The 19225-nt window shown below is 34.1% G+C and overlaps 1 protein-coding gene across 1 annotated transcript in view; it reads right to left on the reverse strand.

The window, feature by feature from the left end:
- Positions 1–5705: 5705 nt before the first annotated feature.
- The window catches only part of LOC145297571 (epimerase family protein SDR39U1-like), a 39442-nt gene continuing 25922 nt past the window's right edge, over positions 5706–19225 (reverse strand). The window contains exons 5-6 of the mRNA XM_080143587.1: positions 17992–18144; positions 5706–8316 (exon numbers count right to left, since the gene is read on the reverse strand). Coding sequence (XP_079999713.1) covers positions 7907–8316; positions 17992–18144 — 563 coding nt within the window. The 3' untranslated portion in view covers positions 5706–7906. The remainder of the gene's footprint in view (positions 8317–17991; positions 18145–19225) is intronic.

The following is a 19225-nucleotide window of genomic DNA, read 5'->3' on the forward strand; positions in this document are numbered from 1 at the left end:
CCCTGCTTTTGGACTAATCGTGTAGATTCTCCCAATACATGGTGCCTTCCATACATCATCATTTTCAGTACCTTCAACTTGTACCCCACGCATTCTTCTCATCTATTTCTTTGTCGATTTGTTCCAAGTGTAAAACTCAGGGACTTCTACGTATTTGAGACCCCTTGCAAAGTCATCCTCATGGCAGAGTTGAAAAAATGCTGTCAAAGTTGTGGCAGGCGGTGGACCTTGGGCTCGTTCCAGAGCAGTATCAGCTGAGAACATGACACGCTGCCCATTTTCAAGATGAACAGAAAGTTGTACAATTGGGGGGAAATGTTCATGGATGGGATGTTCCAATATCCTCCAGGCCGCCTCTGAACTGCCGACATACCTTGCATTCTGGAACTGCTGGATATCATCCACAATGTGACTTTGTACTTGGCCTTGTTGGTTAGCTGCTCCATCAGTTCTTTGTAGTTCAAACACTGCTTGATCACATCCTTTATTCACGTATTTGAGGACATATTTGATGCTTTGGATCGAGCTGCAAATTTCTACGTTAATGTGAGCGTTGAACTGCTGAAGGAGGACCTTGTTGTACGGAACAATCCACTGGTTTGTTATTTCTTGATTAACATACCGACCATTTCTACGTTAATGTGAGCGTTGAACTGCTGAAGGAGGACCTTGTTGTACGGAACAATCCACTGGTTTGTTATTTCTTGATTAACATACCGACCATTTCTCTTCATCCTTATTGTACCAGTCTGGCCTCCATCTTCTGGTTTTCTTCGCCTGTACTTGGGGTAAGAGTCTTGGCCTTGCTCGGTACACTGAAGAAATTCTTTTGGGTATTTTTTGGAACATTTGTTGTCAATCATACATGGACAATTTGGATTAAATGGTCCACAAGGTCCATGCACCATATGTGCCATCACTTTAGCATGAAGATCAGATATGCAGAGATCCATTTTTTTCTGGTAGAAGTTTGTCCTCTGGGGCCTGCCAGGTGAGGATGTGTGCATGCGGCAGTCCTCTTTTTTGATATTCAATACTGTACAGGAAAGCCCTCAACCTGCCAAATCCTCCCTTTTTAATAAATTCAAGTAACTTTTTTAGCTTCTGCCTGAAAACCCTGGCAACAATATCTGGACGATCCTGAGGGTCTTGCCCTTGAAGACAATTTTCTGTAATTTCTGTCCACTTTGGATTTGTTGTGAACGTGATGGAGAGGTCGGCTCGGCCCATTCGCCGAACATATGCCATGGCATCACTTTGACGCTCAAACATGTATCGAGGGCCTCCTGTATAAGTTGCCGGAAGTACAACTCGTTGACCAAACTGTTCTGGATTCCCATCCTCCCTAAGAATTGAATCTCTCAAGTTGCTATAATTGTCAGCTCTCAGGGTCTGTTGCTCACGCCTCAGGAACTGCAAACGTTCTGTTTCAATCTTGCAGTACACATCCACCAGCCATTGTTGAAATAGCCTTCGGTACCAGAGAAAATAGTTTCCAGGCCGAGTCATTAAATGGTACGAATAAAATTGCTGTTGGGTAACTTTTCGCCCATTGGATGCCTTCATGTAGATGTTGTAAGATGGAGAACCATAGGGGTACATTAACGGGTACATTAAAGTATCGTAGAGGGGATGTAGTTCGGAGATCCATTTTAATGTATCATTTCTAAAACGCAAGACAATATCCCGGTTAGCTGTTGGTTCATTCCCCATTAATATTCCAATCTCATACGTTGTTGTTGGAGCATTGAATCGCCGTGGATGCTCTTCTTGCGGCCTTCGGTCTTCCCTTATGACAACTTTATGTTCTACCAAGTGTTCTTCTTCAATCCTCTCCTTTGTTGTTTTCAGCTGACAAATAAAGCTGTTGTTCTCATGTAAAAATTCAGTCAGACTTTGGAGAATGTCTCTATTGAGTCTACTGTCACGTCCCCGATTATGTAGTTCCTCTTCCAGACTATCCAAGAAGTAGACTTGAATAAACTTTGCTGTTTCATCTTCAGGTGGTAAAAGACTCCCAATCTGGTGGCAAACCTGGCCTCGAATTCTAAAAGAAGGATTCCACCCATGTACTGCCGCAATTTTGTGACCAAATGATGTCATTGCAAAACAATTGTTATAACTGCGTAGATTTTGCAGAAAATCTTTAGAGATGGGACCATTGCCGGAGAGCAAATCTTGAAGCAACTGAGGCAGTGGTAGAAAGCTATCAAGCACAACTTTGCCAGAAGAACAACAACAACCAGGCGTTTCTCCTTTAAATTTTACAGCTGAGCAATGTTGACATACTTTGTCCATTTTTCCTATATCAGCTGTAGTGAGAGAGTCATTTTTGTTGTAGAGCAATCCTTTTCTATTGCAGTGTTCTATTTCATGGTGTCTCAAAGCAGTCATTCGTTGTCTAGCTGCCTCGTTTTCTGTCAATTGCTGGGGCAAAGTCATACTCTCTCTCCATGCAGCCTCTCGTTGTTGCCCTTGGTATAGGCGAAAGCTTCGTTGGGTTTCCGATTCATTCTGATGTCGTTGAGCCACTCTCAACTGACCTTGTGTACGTCTACTTACCTCATATAATTCATTCGATCGTAATATTGCTTCTCTTTCCAGTGCATATCTTTGCCTTTCTTGAATTTCATCTTGTGATGAATTTAACCGCCTTACAGCATGTCTAGTTCTGTTAGCTTCACGTTGGGTTTCTCTTTCCAAATCTGACAGTCTTGCTCTTCTTTCTCTTTGACGTATCCTGTTAAGTTCTAGACGTCTTTCTCTATCTGAATTGTTTTCATTGGAGCGAATTGCAGCAACTCTTAGTCTATTAGCTTCCAATCTTTCCATTCTTTCTTCCTCACTTTCGTTTCTACTTCGTTTGGGTGGCATAATTTCGGTTTTAAACGGAATTGTTTAACGATATTAATGATTGTAAATTAATTAAGCGTAAAGGAAATGTATACTAACTGAAATGGACGAACTATAAATAATATTTCTGAATAGTACAATTATAAACAATTATATTGTACCTATTTACTATGCCTTCCCACGGGACAGAGTTAGACACCAGGGTCGTTTTTTAACGTGGAGAAAAGGTACAAAAATAAAAATTGTCTCAGTCGTGAAGGATTTCTCCTCCACCGAAAGAGAACAAGAAAATGAAGTGCAGCATCTGAGGAACAGATACTACACTTTGATCTTGACCAAAAGGAATGAATAAAAGCGACCTACGTGTGACTCATTACTTCCGGGTGTAAACGTCACAGTCTAAAAGTAATAATTAAAAAAAAAAAGTAAATGTAAAATAAATGTGATACCAACTTAGGTTAACTAAGTAAACAGTACAATTAAAACAGTTCTATTAAAACAAATAATTACTAAGATCTAGGTAATTGTTAGTCTCATTGTTATGGTTTTAAAGAAAAAAATGTGTAAAAAAAGTTCTGCTTTTGTGAGTACGTGTATTTCTTTTAAATTACATAACCTTTTTATTTTATTATTTATATCTCTTTTAAATTTATATATTTTGTTAGTAAACTGGAAGAAATTCAGTTGAATAAAACCTTGTTCGTGTTCTTTACGTTAAACTCATATTTTTATAAAAGGTTCATCCGGTTTAAAGAAAGCACTAAGTTTAAATAAGTCTGGAAATAACTAATTCAATATATAAATAGAAAAATGAAATAAATATAAGCTTTAAGTCTTAAGATAGTAATAATCAAAATGTAATAAATTATTTGTAGTTCAAATCTATGATAAGACAGGCTTTCGAAATAGGCTCGACCAGAAAGATTAAATTGGAACGAAATTATAATCTCCGTGCCATTTTCAAAACAACCCCACAAAAGTAACGGTATCCTGCAGTTGGTTAAATGACAATGATTGTAAGAAAAATGTAAAAGAAAATGCGCTTATCTGTTTATTTTGACCTGTTTTATTTAATAAAAAAAAAAATTGGCTATAACTGGAAGAGAGCGTTATGTTTTGGGGGTTGTTTAAAAAATAGAATGGAAATAAAGTTAGTTCCGTTTTAATTGTCTTTAATTGCGGCAAGCGCTAACAAAATCGAAAAATCACTGTTTACATTCGAAATGTTAACTTTTATAGGTTTACAGGTTTGCTGACAAGGCTGGGGGTGTTTAATACAATTATTTTACTAAATTGATTTTTTTCATTTAAAAATAAAATTATTTCTTTTTTAAAATTACGATAGTTGAATTGTATTCTTTCAATTATATTGGCAAGTAAAATATAAACGATTAAAACGGAACGAAATTGAAATTTCCATTACATTTTCAATACAATCCCAAAACATAAAGCTTTCCTCGCCAATGAATTGTTTTGATAATATACGTAAAGTGAAATAAATCGAATATAAAATTAAATGAAAATATATTAAATAATTAAATGTTAAATAGATTTTGTAAATAGTACAGTTGAAATGATTAGAATATTTCCAATATGTAATAAGGTCGAGGTAATTAGTTAAAGAGATTTAATATAATGTGATATGCAAATGAGCATAAGTCATTCGATATGGGGGTGGTTTGTAGACTAGTATATAAAGAAATTAGGCAAAGATTCTTATGTCTCCTATAACAGAAACATCCTAAAATGGGTTCTAATGTTTCTCTACCAGGAGAGATCTACCCTCTTACCTCCTTTATATTTCGTTGATGATGGAGAGCTGTACACACAGACAGAAACACACGAACCCTATTACTTTATAAAAATATAGATGATTTGGTGTTGACAACCTGACTATATAATAAATTGTAGATTTTTCTATTTAAAACCTCAAAATCGTGGAAGGAATTCGTTTTTAGATAACTGTCTAATCTTAAAATGTCTTAAAATGGGGGGGGGGGTCGTTATTCTTTTATACAATACTAAACCACTATCATCTCCAACAAAATCTTTATAAGATGACATCAAAATGTTTTAGTTTTCTCTTATTAAAAAAAAAAAAAAAATTTTTTTTTTTTTTTTTCTTCAATAAATATTTGATTAATAGTAAATAATAAAAATTGAATATGCCTTTATCAAAGTCATGTATAGGTAAGAGAGACACACAAGATGGTAGTTTTATTAGAACAGATAATACTGATCAATATCATAGTCAGTTTAACATCTGATTTACATGCTGGCATGTGTTGGACAGCTTTAGATAAATTGACTTCCAAAATAACCGATCTGTTTCCATCAGATCCATTTTTTTATAATTTTTTTCATTGTTCTTTCTCTGAACTGAACCTGCTACCTCAACTGTGTTACATCTACTTTTTCTCTACATCTCTCTCACATACATAATGTTGTTAGTTTCAATCTTTTTTTTCTTCTTTTATAAATACTATCATGATATGTGTTCTTCAGAATTGTCTGATCTATTTCCTGCTTCCTTTGTTCCAGCTTGTTTGACTTTGTTAGTCTAGTGTTCTTCATCAATTCGTTGTTTTAATATCTCATTATAATACAACTTATTCCAGTAGCTTCTTTCCAAGGACTGCAAGGTTGTGGAACTCTCTTCCTGCTCAGTTTTCCTCCTACCTATAGCTTTAATATTTTCAAGTCCTCTTTCGTTCTTGTAAGCTTCTGACATCAAGTGTCTTCATGCCTTATCTGGATCAATTTCGAGTAAAAAAAAAAACAAAAATGAATTCTCATCTGATCTTTCAACATGGCCATTAGAATAAAAGGTCAAAGATGAAATAAAATAAAGATTATTTTATTTTCAAACTTTTTTTATTTCTCAAAATGATTTTAAAATACAAAAATGAATTGTGTGTCGCAATAAAAAAGGAAAACTTGTCTGATGTGGTCGGACAACCTCACAGTGTAACATTATTACAATTGCAGGTTTTGAGTTTTCTTGTGATTGGTTGCTGTAATATTCCACCTTTAGCTTAAGGAGAGGAAAGATGGGTTCATACTAATGTTGGGACGATTAATCAGAATCTCAAATTATAAAACTCAAATTATTTTGGGGCATCAGAATCGGTATTGAACTCAGAAAATTTTTGTGACTATTTTCCAATGCCAAAAACGATTCTATTTTTTGTTTCAAACTTAATTTGACATTACTGGTAATAAATATAAATATTTATTGATTTTAAAATACCAGTCAAATTAACATCTACAGATTATCACCAAGTATTTTTTTTTTAATGTTTGTGTCACGAGTTTTTACGGTAATCTGAAAAAAATAAAAACTCTGTGGCTAAAATATTTAGAGATTCTAATGGGATTTTAGAACAATCTGTAATTATATTGGAATCATCCTAACACTAGTTCATACCTTTCCAAACGGCACATGACTTACCACCACCAGAATTTGAACCTTTCCTCAAATGCATATGAACCATCACCACCAACAGCACTTCAACATGACCTGCCAACTGTGACCATTTTTTAACACTCAAAATAGATTTCTCATCTGAGAGAAAAAAAAAAAAAATCTAGATTAAAAAATGTTCGGCTTAATGTTCGCACAACGATCATCTGGTATGTCCACTTTCTCTGATGGTTAACGAGTTTAACAGGGAAAGAGGATTAAAAGGTTCATAAGCAAAAACGAATTTCAATATCAATGTTTGTTCATTTTAACTAGCATGGTTGCTCGGGGACATGGACAACAAAACGTTAAAATATGCATGTAGCAATTTTCTTTTACAACTTCAGCTCTTGTCCAGAATTCTCCCTCATAAAAAAAATTAAAGAAAAATCTGTATGATATACGTACCCGTAACGGAATGAAAATGTCATATTCCCAAATTCACATAAATTGTCAAGTAGGCGTTTTTTTTTTTTGTTTTTTTTACTAAGACAAATTATTTTATGAGAAAGCGAGGACAGAGTGTCTCACTCAACTATCTTGAATAGAGATAACTCAATTTGAACTGAGATTTTTTTTTTTTTTTTTTTTTTTCAGGCTTGAAATGGCAACGATTTACTATTAAATGCTTAAAAATTATTTTCTATATAAAAAAAATTCTGGACAAGAACCAAAACTTCTGTTTTCCTCTATGTCCCCTTTTCTATCTCAGCTCCTCACATCTATATATGGTCAGAAATATATTATGTTTTTAAATATCTGAACAAAAAGTATGATTTCACACCAAAAGTTGATGGAAAATCTATATAAATCACTAACTGTGTTTGTTGACCACGAAAGAATAAATATTACAAAAAAAGTGCTCATATCATGTCTGATGCAATACTGAAAAAAAGAATATATCAGCTTTGTAGGTGTGTCTTGTGTAGTTTCTGACTTACAGATGTACACACACACAGACAACTGGCCTTTATATATAGAAATAAATATTTTGCATCCACTAGTTCTCTTTTGGCTAATAAGCATCTCTTGCCTTGACAAGTCATTTTTCATTCTCATTGGCTCTTTACATAAAGTGGCTTCATGCCTTGTATCGAGCAATTTCCATGAAAAAAAAAGATAAAATTAAACTAAGAATTATAAAAATCAAGAGAAATGTTAGTTGACTTCCTGTTCGATTATTGTTGTGCTTAGACACTATATTTCTCTTTGTCTGTCCGTTTTACTTTTTTCTCAGAAACTACTAGGCCAATCTAGCTGAAATTTTGTATGGACCTTTGTTCTGATTAGGTGTAGCAGACAAAGTATTATGGTATCTATTCAATGCACAGTTAGGAATTAATAAGGATTAGTATTTAATGCAAAAATGGACACAAATTTAACCATATGCAACCATCAATTTGGCATTAAAGCATTCTAAGTCAACAGTTTATAACTTTTGCGCGTTTTTAATGGTCAAAACGTCTAGTTTTATTTATTTATTCACAGGTGTTTAAATATTTTTCAGTATTTTGAGCGTTATTTATTTTGCTTGTAAAGGGCACAACACCAAACTAAAGCAAATCACACAAAAGCAAATCATAATCTTCCTCAACTGGCTAATTGAATACAAGCAGATTGCAAATCCGGAAACTCGTACTCATAGCCGGAATCTAAAGTTTGTTTAGGTGTGACCTTTTGACCTTCCAAAATTACATTTGCTCGTACATCCCCAAGTGCCAACTTCATCATAAAACCAGGAACGGGCAAAACTGCTGGACGATGCAGTGCCTTAGCAAACGCAGAGGTGAAATCCTTGTTTGTGGCATGTTCAGGTGCAACCCCATTGAGGACACCAGACACTTTTGGATTAGTGATCGCATGTTTGTAGATTCCAACAATATCAGAAATGTGGATCCAGGGGAACCATTGCTTCCCCGAGCCAATTCTTCCTCCAAGACCAAGTGAGAAAGGAATGTAGCACTGCTGGATCATGCCGCCATCACGTCCAAGAACAACTCCTAGAAATAAACAAATTTTATTTATACACAATAATAATTAGCAAAGTACCCATCAAAAATGAAAAAAATAAATACTTTTACTAAAAGTACACACATAAACTGTATGTTTTCTTATACATATATGTATATATATATATATACACACACAACATAGTCACGTAAAACACCGGTTCCTATTAGATTACCGAAGTCGAGCAACGTTGAGCCTGGTCTGTATTAAAATGGGTGACCATTTGGAAATTCCAGGTGCTGTCTGCTTATCTTTGCATCGTTTCCAGTTGTCCTTGATTTTCCTTTGCTACTGGACTCAAGCAGTGCCGATTCAAGAAAGGTGTGGTTGAAGATTGTGCAACCCTTGCTTCACAATTACATGCTCAACAACTTCTTACAGGGTGTAACCATAGACTTTTAGGACGGAACAGAGGAGTTTATATATATAGTGTGTGTGTGTGTATCTAAGCAACATGTTTTCATTCAAACAAACACTATATAACACTCAGTGTCTCCGTTTAATTATTCGTTGTTTTAATTTTTCTACTTGAGACAAAAAAGACACCTACAGATTCTATCTACAACAATTTAACAGAAACGTGCAAAGGATCATATGAAAGATAGAAAAAAAAAAATTATTAAACAAAGACACTGTTTTATATAATAACGTTTTTTTGAATATATGTGTGTGTATATATATATATATATATATATATATATATATATATATTATATAGTTATATTAAATTTTAAGGATCAGCTGTGATGAATAGCGGATAAATTTAATTCTGTTGCCTGATGAAGAGCCTTTGGTTTTATAATAAACCAATCGTTCCGAAACATTAGCATGTTCAGTGTAGCGACTATGTAATATTTGTCTATATAAATAGAAATATTATACTCTGCTCTTTTTATTGAGCACTTTTAATGATCTCGTTTTAATTTGTGGGTTTTAGCTCCTGAATACCTTCAACTTGATATATCTATCTATATCTATCTATATCTCTATAAAAACAGAGATGTGTGTGCCACAGACGATTTCTGATTGGTTAATCCAATAATCACATCTCCTAAAAAACAATCGTTTCTACGCTCTTACCTTTACCATAAAATATTATGGCTTTATTTATTGTCCATCTTGGAAGGGTTTAATTTTTTAATAACTTGTTATTTACAAATTAAAAAAATACGAAACTATTATACGAAACTAAACTACACGAAATCAAACGCTCCTACAAACTTAGTAGTAGTACTAGCAAGCACACGCGCACACACACACACACACGTTCACTACCGTCACGTTGTTATGGCAACCAAACCCGCTGACTTACATAAACAGTAAACACACACAGTAAATGTGATTTTCTTCATTTTCTCATTTCACTCGTGGTCTTAAATTCATTTCGGGTTTGTATTACTGTACACATAGATTCGAATAAGTTGCCAAAAAACAAATAAATGTTATCAAAGGCAAGATAAATTACTTTTCTACCAAACTGGATATATTTTTCGTGTTTTTATTCAATTTAACATGTTTATTCAGCTCGAAAAGCATACAGTGTTTACCGATGTATTGGAAAATTCAAGATGGCGGCCGATTCTCTCTTTAACACAGTAAGTTTGGAAAAAGGTGTAATAAATAAAAAACCGGTTAAAATACTGTTAAAAACTCGCTCAATATATGTTACCGTGACATAGGTTGACATATATTCGGCAGGTTTTTAATAGTATTTTGTATAGTTTTTTATTTATAACACCTTTTCCCAAACTTACGGTGTTAAAGAATGTGTGAGACGCCATCTTGAATTTTCCAACACATCGGTAAACACTGTATTCTTTTCGAGCTGAATAAACATGTTAAATTGAATAAAAACACGAAAAATATATCCAGTTTTTATCGGTTTTTTACCTTCTCTGCAGAAGTACAAAAAAAAAACAAAAAAAAAACGGAAGGTACTTTTACAGAATGTTAAACTAACCCTAACCGATGTTTTATGTTTAGTTTAGGAAAAGTCAGAAGAAACAAAAGTCATTATTGCATGAAATATACGTATTTAGTTGAAGTATTGTTTATGTCAATTCTTTCGAAGAAATTTAGCAAGAATACCTGTAAACCAGGAAATCGGTAAAATGTCATCATGGATGAATACTTGTCTATTATAATTTCTACCCTTGACAAAAACTTAGCCATAACAAAAGAGATTTATTGTTCAGATTGTTTTTGAGATTGATTTCTAAAAAGATATTTTATAAATAAAATCGACTTTAAAATTAAAGACTTAAATTACAATAATTGAATTTAAACATTCTTATTTCAATATTTGGCACATAACACCTGCAAAAATGATCACAATGTCAGGATTTCATTTTATTTCAGAATCGATGGCAAATTGTGTAGATTGATATCTCATTATATTAAATACTAATATTTAACATTAGTTTATCATTTAAGCCGATAAAAAGCCCTTTTTTTTTCGAGTCATAAAAGGATTTGGAGTTTCCTAATCAACCTTTCGGGTGCAGTTGCACGCTCTCAAAATAACTAAAGTGTTGGCTTTAAAAAAATTGGTTCATTAAAACTAAACAGGTTTAGTTTTAATAAAAAAAAAAAATTTTTTTAAATCGCTTTGGTAATTAGATATGTCGTATGGTTATCCCTAATCGCTGAATAAAACTGCTAACGAGTTGAATGATTACGACATAAAATTAAACTCGGGTTCCTGAAACGGAAACTTCGTTTGTTTTTGTTTTTTTCTTATCAATATATTTACATTGTTATTTTGTTTTCATTTTCAATCATTCGAACAGTTTTCTTTTTCAAGTAATCCAAGTTACAAAATTCTCACTGTTTACTATACTAAAATCACAATGACTAATGTATACCTATTAACCCTTATCCTTGAGTGGCCTCTGGGCCTTGATAAGTGGTGACACCCATGTAAAAAAAAAAAAAAAAAATCACTCGAACAGTTTTCTTTTTATAATGTACAGTTTTAAAAGTTTAAAAACTATATAGTTTTTACTTAAGGAAAATTAATGGGTCAGTTTTTACGATGTGCCCTGTTAAAATACTGTTAAAAACTCGCTCAATATATGTTACCGTGACATAGGTTGACATATATTCGGTGGGTTTTTAATAGTATTTTGTATAGTTTTTTATTTATAACACCTTTTCCCAAACTTACGGTGTTAAAGAGGGTGTGAGACGCCATCTTGAATTTTCCAACACATCGGTAAACACTGTATGTTTTTCGAGCTGAATAAATATATTACATTGAATAAAAACACAAAAAATATATCCAGTTAGGTAGAAAAGTAACTTATCTTGCCTTTGATAACATTTATTTATATATTTGTTTTTGACTATTTTTTCGAATCTATGTGTACAGTAATACAAACCCACAATATGAATACTCACGTTGTTATATATATATATATACATATATATATATATATATATATATATATATAAATGAGATTATAGCAGTTAAAAAACATTTTTAAAACACACACACACCTTTTTCAAAGTGATCAGAAATCGTATAAAAGTAAAAAGGGTAAATTTTTACTTACTTTCCAACTTAATCACCTTTAACGTGACTTTTACAGTTTTTTTTTTAAATGGAATTCATTTACCGATACAAAAGAAATGATAAGTAAATAAATCCATAAATAAATATTATAAATGGTTTATTTTAATACTTGCCAGGATGCGGAGGAAAATGAATGAAGGGGGAGGGGAATAAAATAAAAACATTTTGGAAACAGAGTAAGTTTGAAAGAATTGCTTTGCACAGAAAGAAATTAATGAAAAAATAAAATTAAATTTCTTTTCTTTCTTGATTTTTTTTTAGTTTTTTATGAAAAAGGAAGTCAAAATTAAGACTATAAAAAACAATTTTTATTAAGAGCGAACCTCAGTCGTCAGGTCTGTAAAAAAAGACGTGGAATAATAAATGTTTTCTAATACAAATTGTTTTTACTTATGTGTTCATTTGTCTCTTTGAAGTTCGTTTGTTTAATATATCGGTTTGCAATATAATTTTGTCATTCTGTCAGACTCAAATTCTAAATCTATATATCTATAAAAGTGAAAGTGTGTGTCTGTGTACATTTCCCTACGAAATAACTCTGTCAATGTTTAGTCTACAGACTCGAAATTTGATATACAGGGTACTGAGATTTGGAAAAATCTATGTGATCGGTTTTTAGCCAGAAATTTGGCGATTAAGGGGTCAAAGTTCAACGATTTGAGCTTTGAGAACTCTACCAAACTTCTCCGACAATTTTGGGTCTACACACTTGAAATTTTAGATATAGCTTCCGTGGACATGGATCTAACTTAATAACTTGATTTGAGCCCAAAACAATAAATTTTCAGGGGTCATAATAGGGGTCAAAGTTTAAAAAATTACTCCCTTTTTTTTGCTCAGCATACACCTCCAAACACCCGGGCAACGCCGGGCACCCATGCTAGTATATATATATATATAAATAAATAAAAGATATTTGCATGTCGGATATAGTCATACCCATGATTTTCTTTGTGTATAATACAATTTTATACTGCTTATGATGGGAGAGGGGGGGGGGATTGACTCAATTCGTTACATTACAGAAAAAAAAAATAAATAAAAAAATCAGTATTTCTACTTTTGTCAGCAAGGCAAAATCCGTCTTTATTATTTAATTTTTTTTTTTACATGGGAGATCACCACTTATCAAGGCCTGGAAGCCACTCAGGGATAAGGGTTATTGTGTGTACAGTAATCAATGGGATAATATTGTAGTAATAGTTGGTATTGGAGATTTGATAAAGTGTCCTATTTAAGGGGGCGATTAATCAGGAATTTGTTTATATTGGACTTGAAGACATCCAAGTTGTAGTCAGGTGGGTAGCAGGTAAATGGAAGAGAATTCCACAGGCGTGCACTTTTCAGAAAGAAGCTTTGTTCATGGAATCTACGTTTTGATTTAGGCACAGATAAAGAGTGGGGGAAATTACTGACAGTGGTTTTAGCTAGACGGGTGTTTATTGTGAAAGATTGGTGAGGGGGGACCAGAGATTGGAGCTCGGGCGAACACTTACCATGGAAATGATAAAACAAAGACAGGCTCGCAACATCTCTTCTGTGGGAAAGAGGTTGCAGGGAAGAGAAAAGGGCATCCCCCACTAAGCCACAAAGTCTATTTTGTACTTTGTCAAGGCAGGATAGGCTGTTTTTAGAAGCTCCAGCCAAGATATGGCAGCAGTACTCCATCTTTGGACATACTTGGCTTTTATACAGATAAAGAATTGCATCAATAGTGAGATATCTTCTGGAGCGGTAGAAGGATCCTACCATTTTCCCAGCAGCCCGGGCAACAAACTTGATATACGTGTTCCATTTCAGATGAGGAGTAAAGGTCAAACTCAGGAACTTGTCAAAACATGAAACCTCCCCAAAACGAAAGCCATCGATTTCAATTGATGCTAGATGGGGATCAGAGTGTTGATGATGTAAAGATAGAAGCTTGATTTTGGCTGCATTAAAAGTAAACAGCCACCTCTTCCCCCACTGTTCCACGCGCTCAAGATCAGAGAAGAGAGAATCAGAGAGAGCTTTGTCATTTACAGCCTTTGATGTGTTGCCATAGATGGTCATGTCATCAGCATAGATGTCAATGAATGATTTAAATATGTGTTTTGGGAGATCATTGATGTAGATCAGGAAGAGAGTTGAGCCCAGGGTGGACCCCTGGGGGACTCCAGCATTAATACTGTGGTCCTCTGATTGCTGCCCATAAACCACTACTCTTATGAGCCTATCAGAGAGAAATGATTTAATTATTGAGAAAACATTTCCAGTTATACCGTAGCTGGAAATCTTGCGAAGTAGGCCCTTATGCCATACCTTATCAAAGGCCTTTGATATGTCAAGAGCAATTGCCCTAGAAAGGAAGCCTTTATCGAGAGATTCACTAATCCTATGAGAGATAACCGTTAGCACATCAGCTGTAGATCTAGTAGAACGGAAACCATATTGCATGTCACTAAGGAGGTTATTTCTGCTAAGGTGGTTGACTACTTTATTTAATATGGATTCCAGCAACTTACTAACACACAGGAGACTTATTGGTCTGTACTGAGAGGGAGATGACTTATCACCTGAGTTCTTAAATACAGGGCATACTGATGAGGTTTTCCAGGGGGTTGGAAAGCACTTCTCCTTAAGGCAACGCTTAAAGAGTTTTGTAAGTATGGGGGCAAGTTCTGGTCGAAGCTTTTTCAACACTATAATTGGAATGCCATCTGGGCCAGTTGCTTTACTGGAATCAAGGTTATTGATTCACGCAGAGATATTTGTATGTTGCGTAGTGTGTTTCACCTCTTAAAGTTTATTTTATTATTAGTTTGGATTGGGATTGTGCGAGTGATATTACGGATTATACATCATATAGGTTTTTTCCAATCTTGTCTGAGTAACTTCTGGACTTCTTATATTTGCACTGTCTAGCACTTCTATAGCTGGGGACTTATAGCAACCCAAATGTTTCCAATTGTGATTTACAGAAACAAACTAGAAATTGCCAAGTTATCACCCAATAGTCAGTCAGTATCGATGTTAAATGAAACAATGTAATTACCCTACTCCCCTCTCTCCCTCCCCTAAGTTAAGAACAGGTTTAATAATTTTCTTCAAATCAGTAAGTTAAGCAATTTCTTTTTCTCACGTGATTTTTGAGGACATTTTTTCAATTTTATTTAATTCTTAGGAGGGATAAAAAAAAATTTTAAACCTTAATATTTGTATGTTTTACTGTCATCTGCCTTTCTTACATTTTTTTTTTCATGGCTTTTAAATTGTAAACTGCTTTGACCATTTTTGATTTGTTCTGTAAATTGCAATCAGAAACATTCAGGTCAGTATGGCTCTCCAGCTATAGAAGCACCATTTGTCTTTTTAAACTGTATTTTATCTTCTGTCATAGGGGGACATGTGCCAACAAGTTCAATTCTTGTTTTATTTAGAAGACAAAATATATCATCATAACAAGTTATTTGTCAGTAAAAATACTTGGGTTACTTTCTGTAGTATGTAATACTTGCACCTAATAACCTGAAGTACATACTCATACTATACTATCTAGACCAGTGGTTCTTAATTTGGGGATACTTCCCCCCCCTCTCCCTTAGAGAGGAATTTCAGGGCTTCAAGAGAAGAATTAGCACCACAATTAATAGACAGAAACTGTTGCCGATGACACCACTCTCTATAACAGATATGAGGGGAAAACAAATGAACACATATCCAAGGAAATGGCAGAAACACTAGAGGATGACCTCCAATCCGTAGTGGAATGGGGACAAAAATGGTTGGTCACATTCAATGCTGCTAAGACTAAGCTTGTTTCCTTCAATAACTACAAGAAACCTTCTCTACCACCAATAGCAATGGCCAAGAACACATTACCTGAAAGTACTTCTTTTAAACTCCTCGGCCTAACGTTTACAGGGAATATGAGCTGGAATAGATACATTGAGAGCATTGCCAAAGCTGCTGCAAGGAAGGTTGGCTCCCTCTACCGTGCTAGAAAACTACTTATGCCTGACAGTATCCTATACCTCTATAAGGCAACCATTCGCCCATGTATGGAGTACTGTTGTCACATCTGGGCTGGTGCATCTGCTTCTTGTCTCTCGCTCCTGGACAGGGTTCAAAAGAGAGTCGCCAACCTGATAGGTCCTGAACTGTCATCTAGGCTTCAGCCTCTGTCCCATCGACGAGATGTTGCATCCCTCTGCCTGTTCTACAAATACTTCAATGGTGAATGCTCTGACGAACTGCAAACACTTGTACCTCCCCGACGTAACTACCCCCGACAAACCCAACAAGCTACTAAGTCTCATCCCTTTACAGTAGAGATCCCTAGGTGAAAGAAAGCCTTTTACTCCAATAGTTTCTTCCCCAGAACTGCGGGTCTTTGGAACTCCCTTCCGGGATTCTACTTTCCCAACTGCAATGATATGCAGAAGTTCAAGTGTAATGTTAACAAACATCTTTCTACTCATCTCCCTTCATAATGACCCCGCTAATTAAGTCCCTGATAGTAGCCCCCTGCTTCAAAGTGGCACTGTGCCTTGTTTGGGGTGAAAATTGAATTAAAAAAAAAAAAAAATAAATAAATAAAAAAATAAAAAATAAAAAAAATTTTTTTGCATCATCCATCACTACCGAAAAAGGATGATTATCTTTCTTAAAAATGATGAGAGTGTTCACGGGCTAAAAAAAGTTAAAAATTATTGATCTTGATGTATGTTTTCCTTACTGAGCACAATCATGCTGATACACTAGTTTTTATAAGATCACTGAAGTTAAGTGAGGTTAAGCCTAGCCAGGAGGATGGGTGACCACCTGGAATTTACAAAATGCAAAACGCTTTTAGATTTATTTTTTGTAACTAACAAAAACACGCATTCCCATGTAAATGAAGTAATAACAACAGCAACAAGTGCTGTTTATTTCTTTTCAACAGTAAACGATGGATCGCACGCACGCACACACACACACACACATCAATAAGGTTGCTTCTTTCGCTTTCTTATCTCATACCATTATGTCAGGTTTAATAGCTGTTTGCAAACGGAACTATTAAAGCTGACATAGTGGTATGAGATAAAGAAAAAGGTTAGTGTCCCCAGTGATGCTGGGTTCAACAGAGCTGAGAGGGAAAAGATAAATACCAAGGTCTTATGTATGACATGAAAAGAAACTGGAATCTTAGGAAGATCCCTACTATTCCAATAATTATAGAAGCAATTGGACCCATGAAAATTAATTTTAAAAACTGCCTGGAAAATATACCCAGTGAACCAAGTGCAAGAGTAATTCAAGCAATTGCACTTAAAGGGCCAATCAAAATATTAATTGTTAATATTTAAAAAAAATCTCTCGGTTGGAATTTATAAGATAGCGGGTGAACGTTTGGCATCTGGTAGGATGCCCCATCCCCAGCTTGAGCAAACTGATAAGAAAATTAATAATAAAAAAATAAAATCAATACATATAAACAATACCCAACCATTCGATGGTAGAATGCTGATCTGTCACTAGTTCTATTTGCAGAAATTTCTTTATAAGAAATATATGAAATGTTTTTTTTATAGCAACTGATGTTCGCAAATGGTTACCCATTTGGATATGAACCAGCTTCAATGATGTTTAACTTTCATAATCTGTTTAGAACTGATATATGAATATAATTTTGTTGTAATAACAGCGTGTGTATATATATATATATATTAATGCTGTAGATTTAAAAAGTTTAAGACATTAATCATAATTTCAAATATTAGAATCCAACTAGGGACATAAACATTCAACGATTCATATGTACCCACTTTTTGGAAAAAAACACTTTTATTAGTAAAATTACATTTAGGTAAAATTCTAAGGAGTTGTTTTCCTCAGCATATTAAAATTTATCAATTATAATCTAAGATAATATATCGATTGGCCCAAAATTGTTAAAGAACAACTTCAAAGTTGAATGAGAAAACAAAGCAAAAAAAAAAAAAAAAAAAAAAAAAAAATTTAGATTATTTTCAAACTATTTCTTATTCACACATTTCAAAATGGAAATACATATTTTTTAATCTTGGATTCCTGTGTGAATCTATCAAGGTAGGTCAACTGCACTTACCCACTCTGACGATAGAATGGCGTATTGCAGATTTTGCACCTGGAGACAATTTCGTTGCTGCTTCCCAGTCAGCTGCCAGGCGTGCAAGAAAATCATGATTTCCGCCAGGACTTTCTTCGGTGTATTCCTTCTCGGGATCAGGCGGATAATAACCTGGAAAGCAAAAACATTTTTCCTTCTTTTAAAATAGAACCATGGAAGAAATCTAAATGTTGGCGATTGCATTGCATTCCCAGAATGAGAAACTGTCTTTTTGAAAGTTTCAACCATTGTGTTGATAATGGATTCTTTACATTTAAACCAAAATTTCTATGAACAGAACTTCCCATCACTGGAACACGCTACCACAAGATTGGTTCCCTGAGGAATACTACATGATCATTTATATATTGCAATTCCCGAATTTTAAATGCTTCAACTTCTGCATTAATATCAAATACTTTACATAAAAAAAAAACAAGAATGATTTTTACATCAAATTATTTGTTTCACATTTTCTATAAGTGAATAGTTTCATTTTTTTAAAAATCTAGTTTAATAATTTTTTTGTCTACACGGTGACCTAAAATGAAATCATCAATAAAATTCACAATCCTTTCTTCAATCCAACCATATTTGATACAAATAAACTTCAGTCTATGTCTGACTTGTCCACGAAATCTATATCATGAATATCCAACAGTCTTTGTTTTATTGTTGTTAAATATATATGCTGCAAATGTGCACATTTGTGTTGCAATCACACCTAGATACAGTGGCGTAGCAACTACAGGGTGGTCAAAAAGTCAGGTAACATTGTAAAGAAGAACGATATTAGCAATACACGTATATTTAAGTACCATACATTGAAATATAAAATGAAACAAACATGAAATATGTTTATTTTGTTAATTGTCGTCCATTTCTCTCTATCAATCGCTGGAAGCGATTAACCACTGATTGTGTAATTTTTCTACCTTTAACATGTTACCTGACTTTTTGACCACCCTGTATTTTTGTCATCCAGGGTGGTCGTAAGATTTGCCACCACCCTTCACCCCTGCTGACGGTTGATAATTTGTTAACTTTCAAATTTCCAGAAAATCCTCCAAATATTTCTTTTCATGGAATTACAATCAAGGATCTGCTATTAGTCCCAGACTTTCATCTTATTTCAGTACTCCTATACATATACAGCACTCCTATACATATACAGTACTCCTATACATATACAGTTGTTGTCAAAGAAAACAAA

The sequence above is a fragment of the Euprymna scolopes genome, chromosome 18 (genome assembly GCF_053919585.1).
Source record: "Euprymna scolopes isolate OS-2025 chromosome 18, ASM5391958v1, whole genome shotgun sequence".
Lineage (NCBI taxonomy): Eukaryota > Metazoa > Mollusca > Cephalopoda > Sepiida > Sepiolidae > Euprymna > Euprymna scolopes.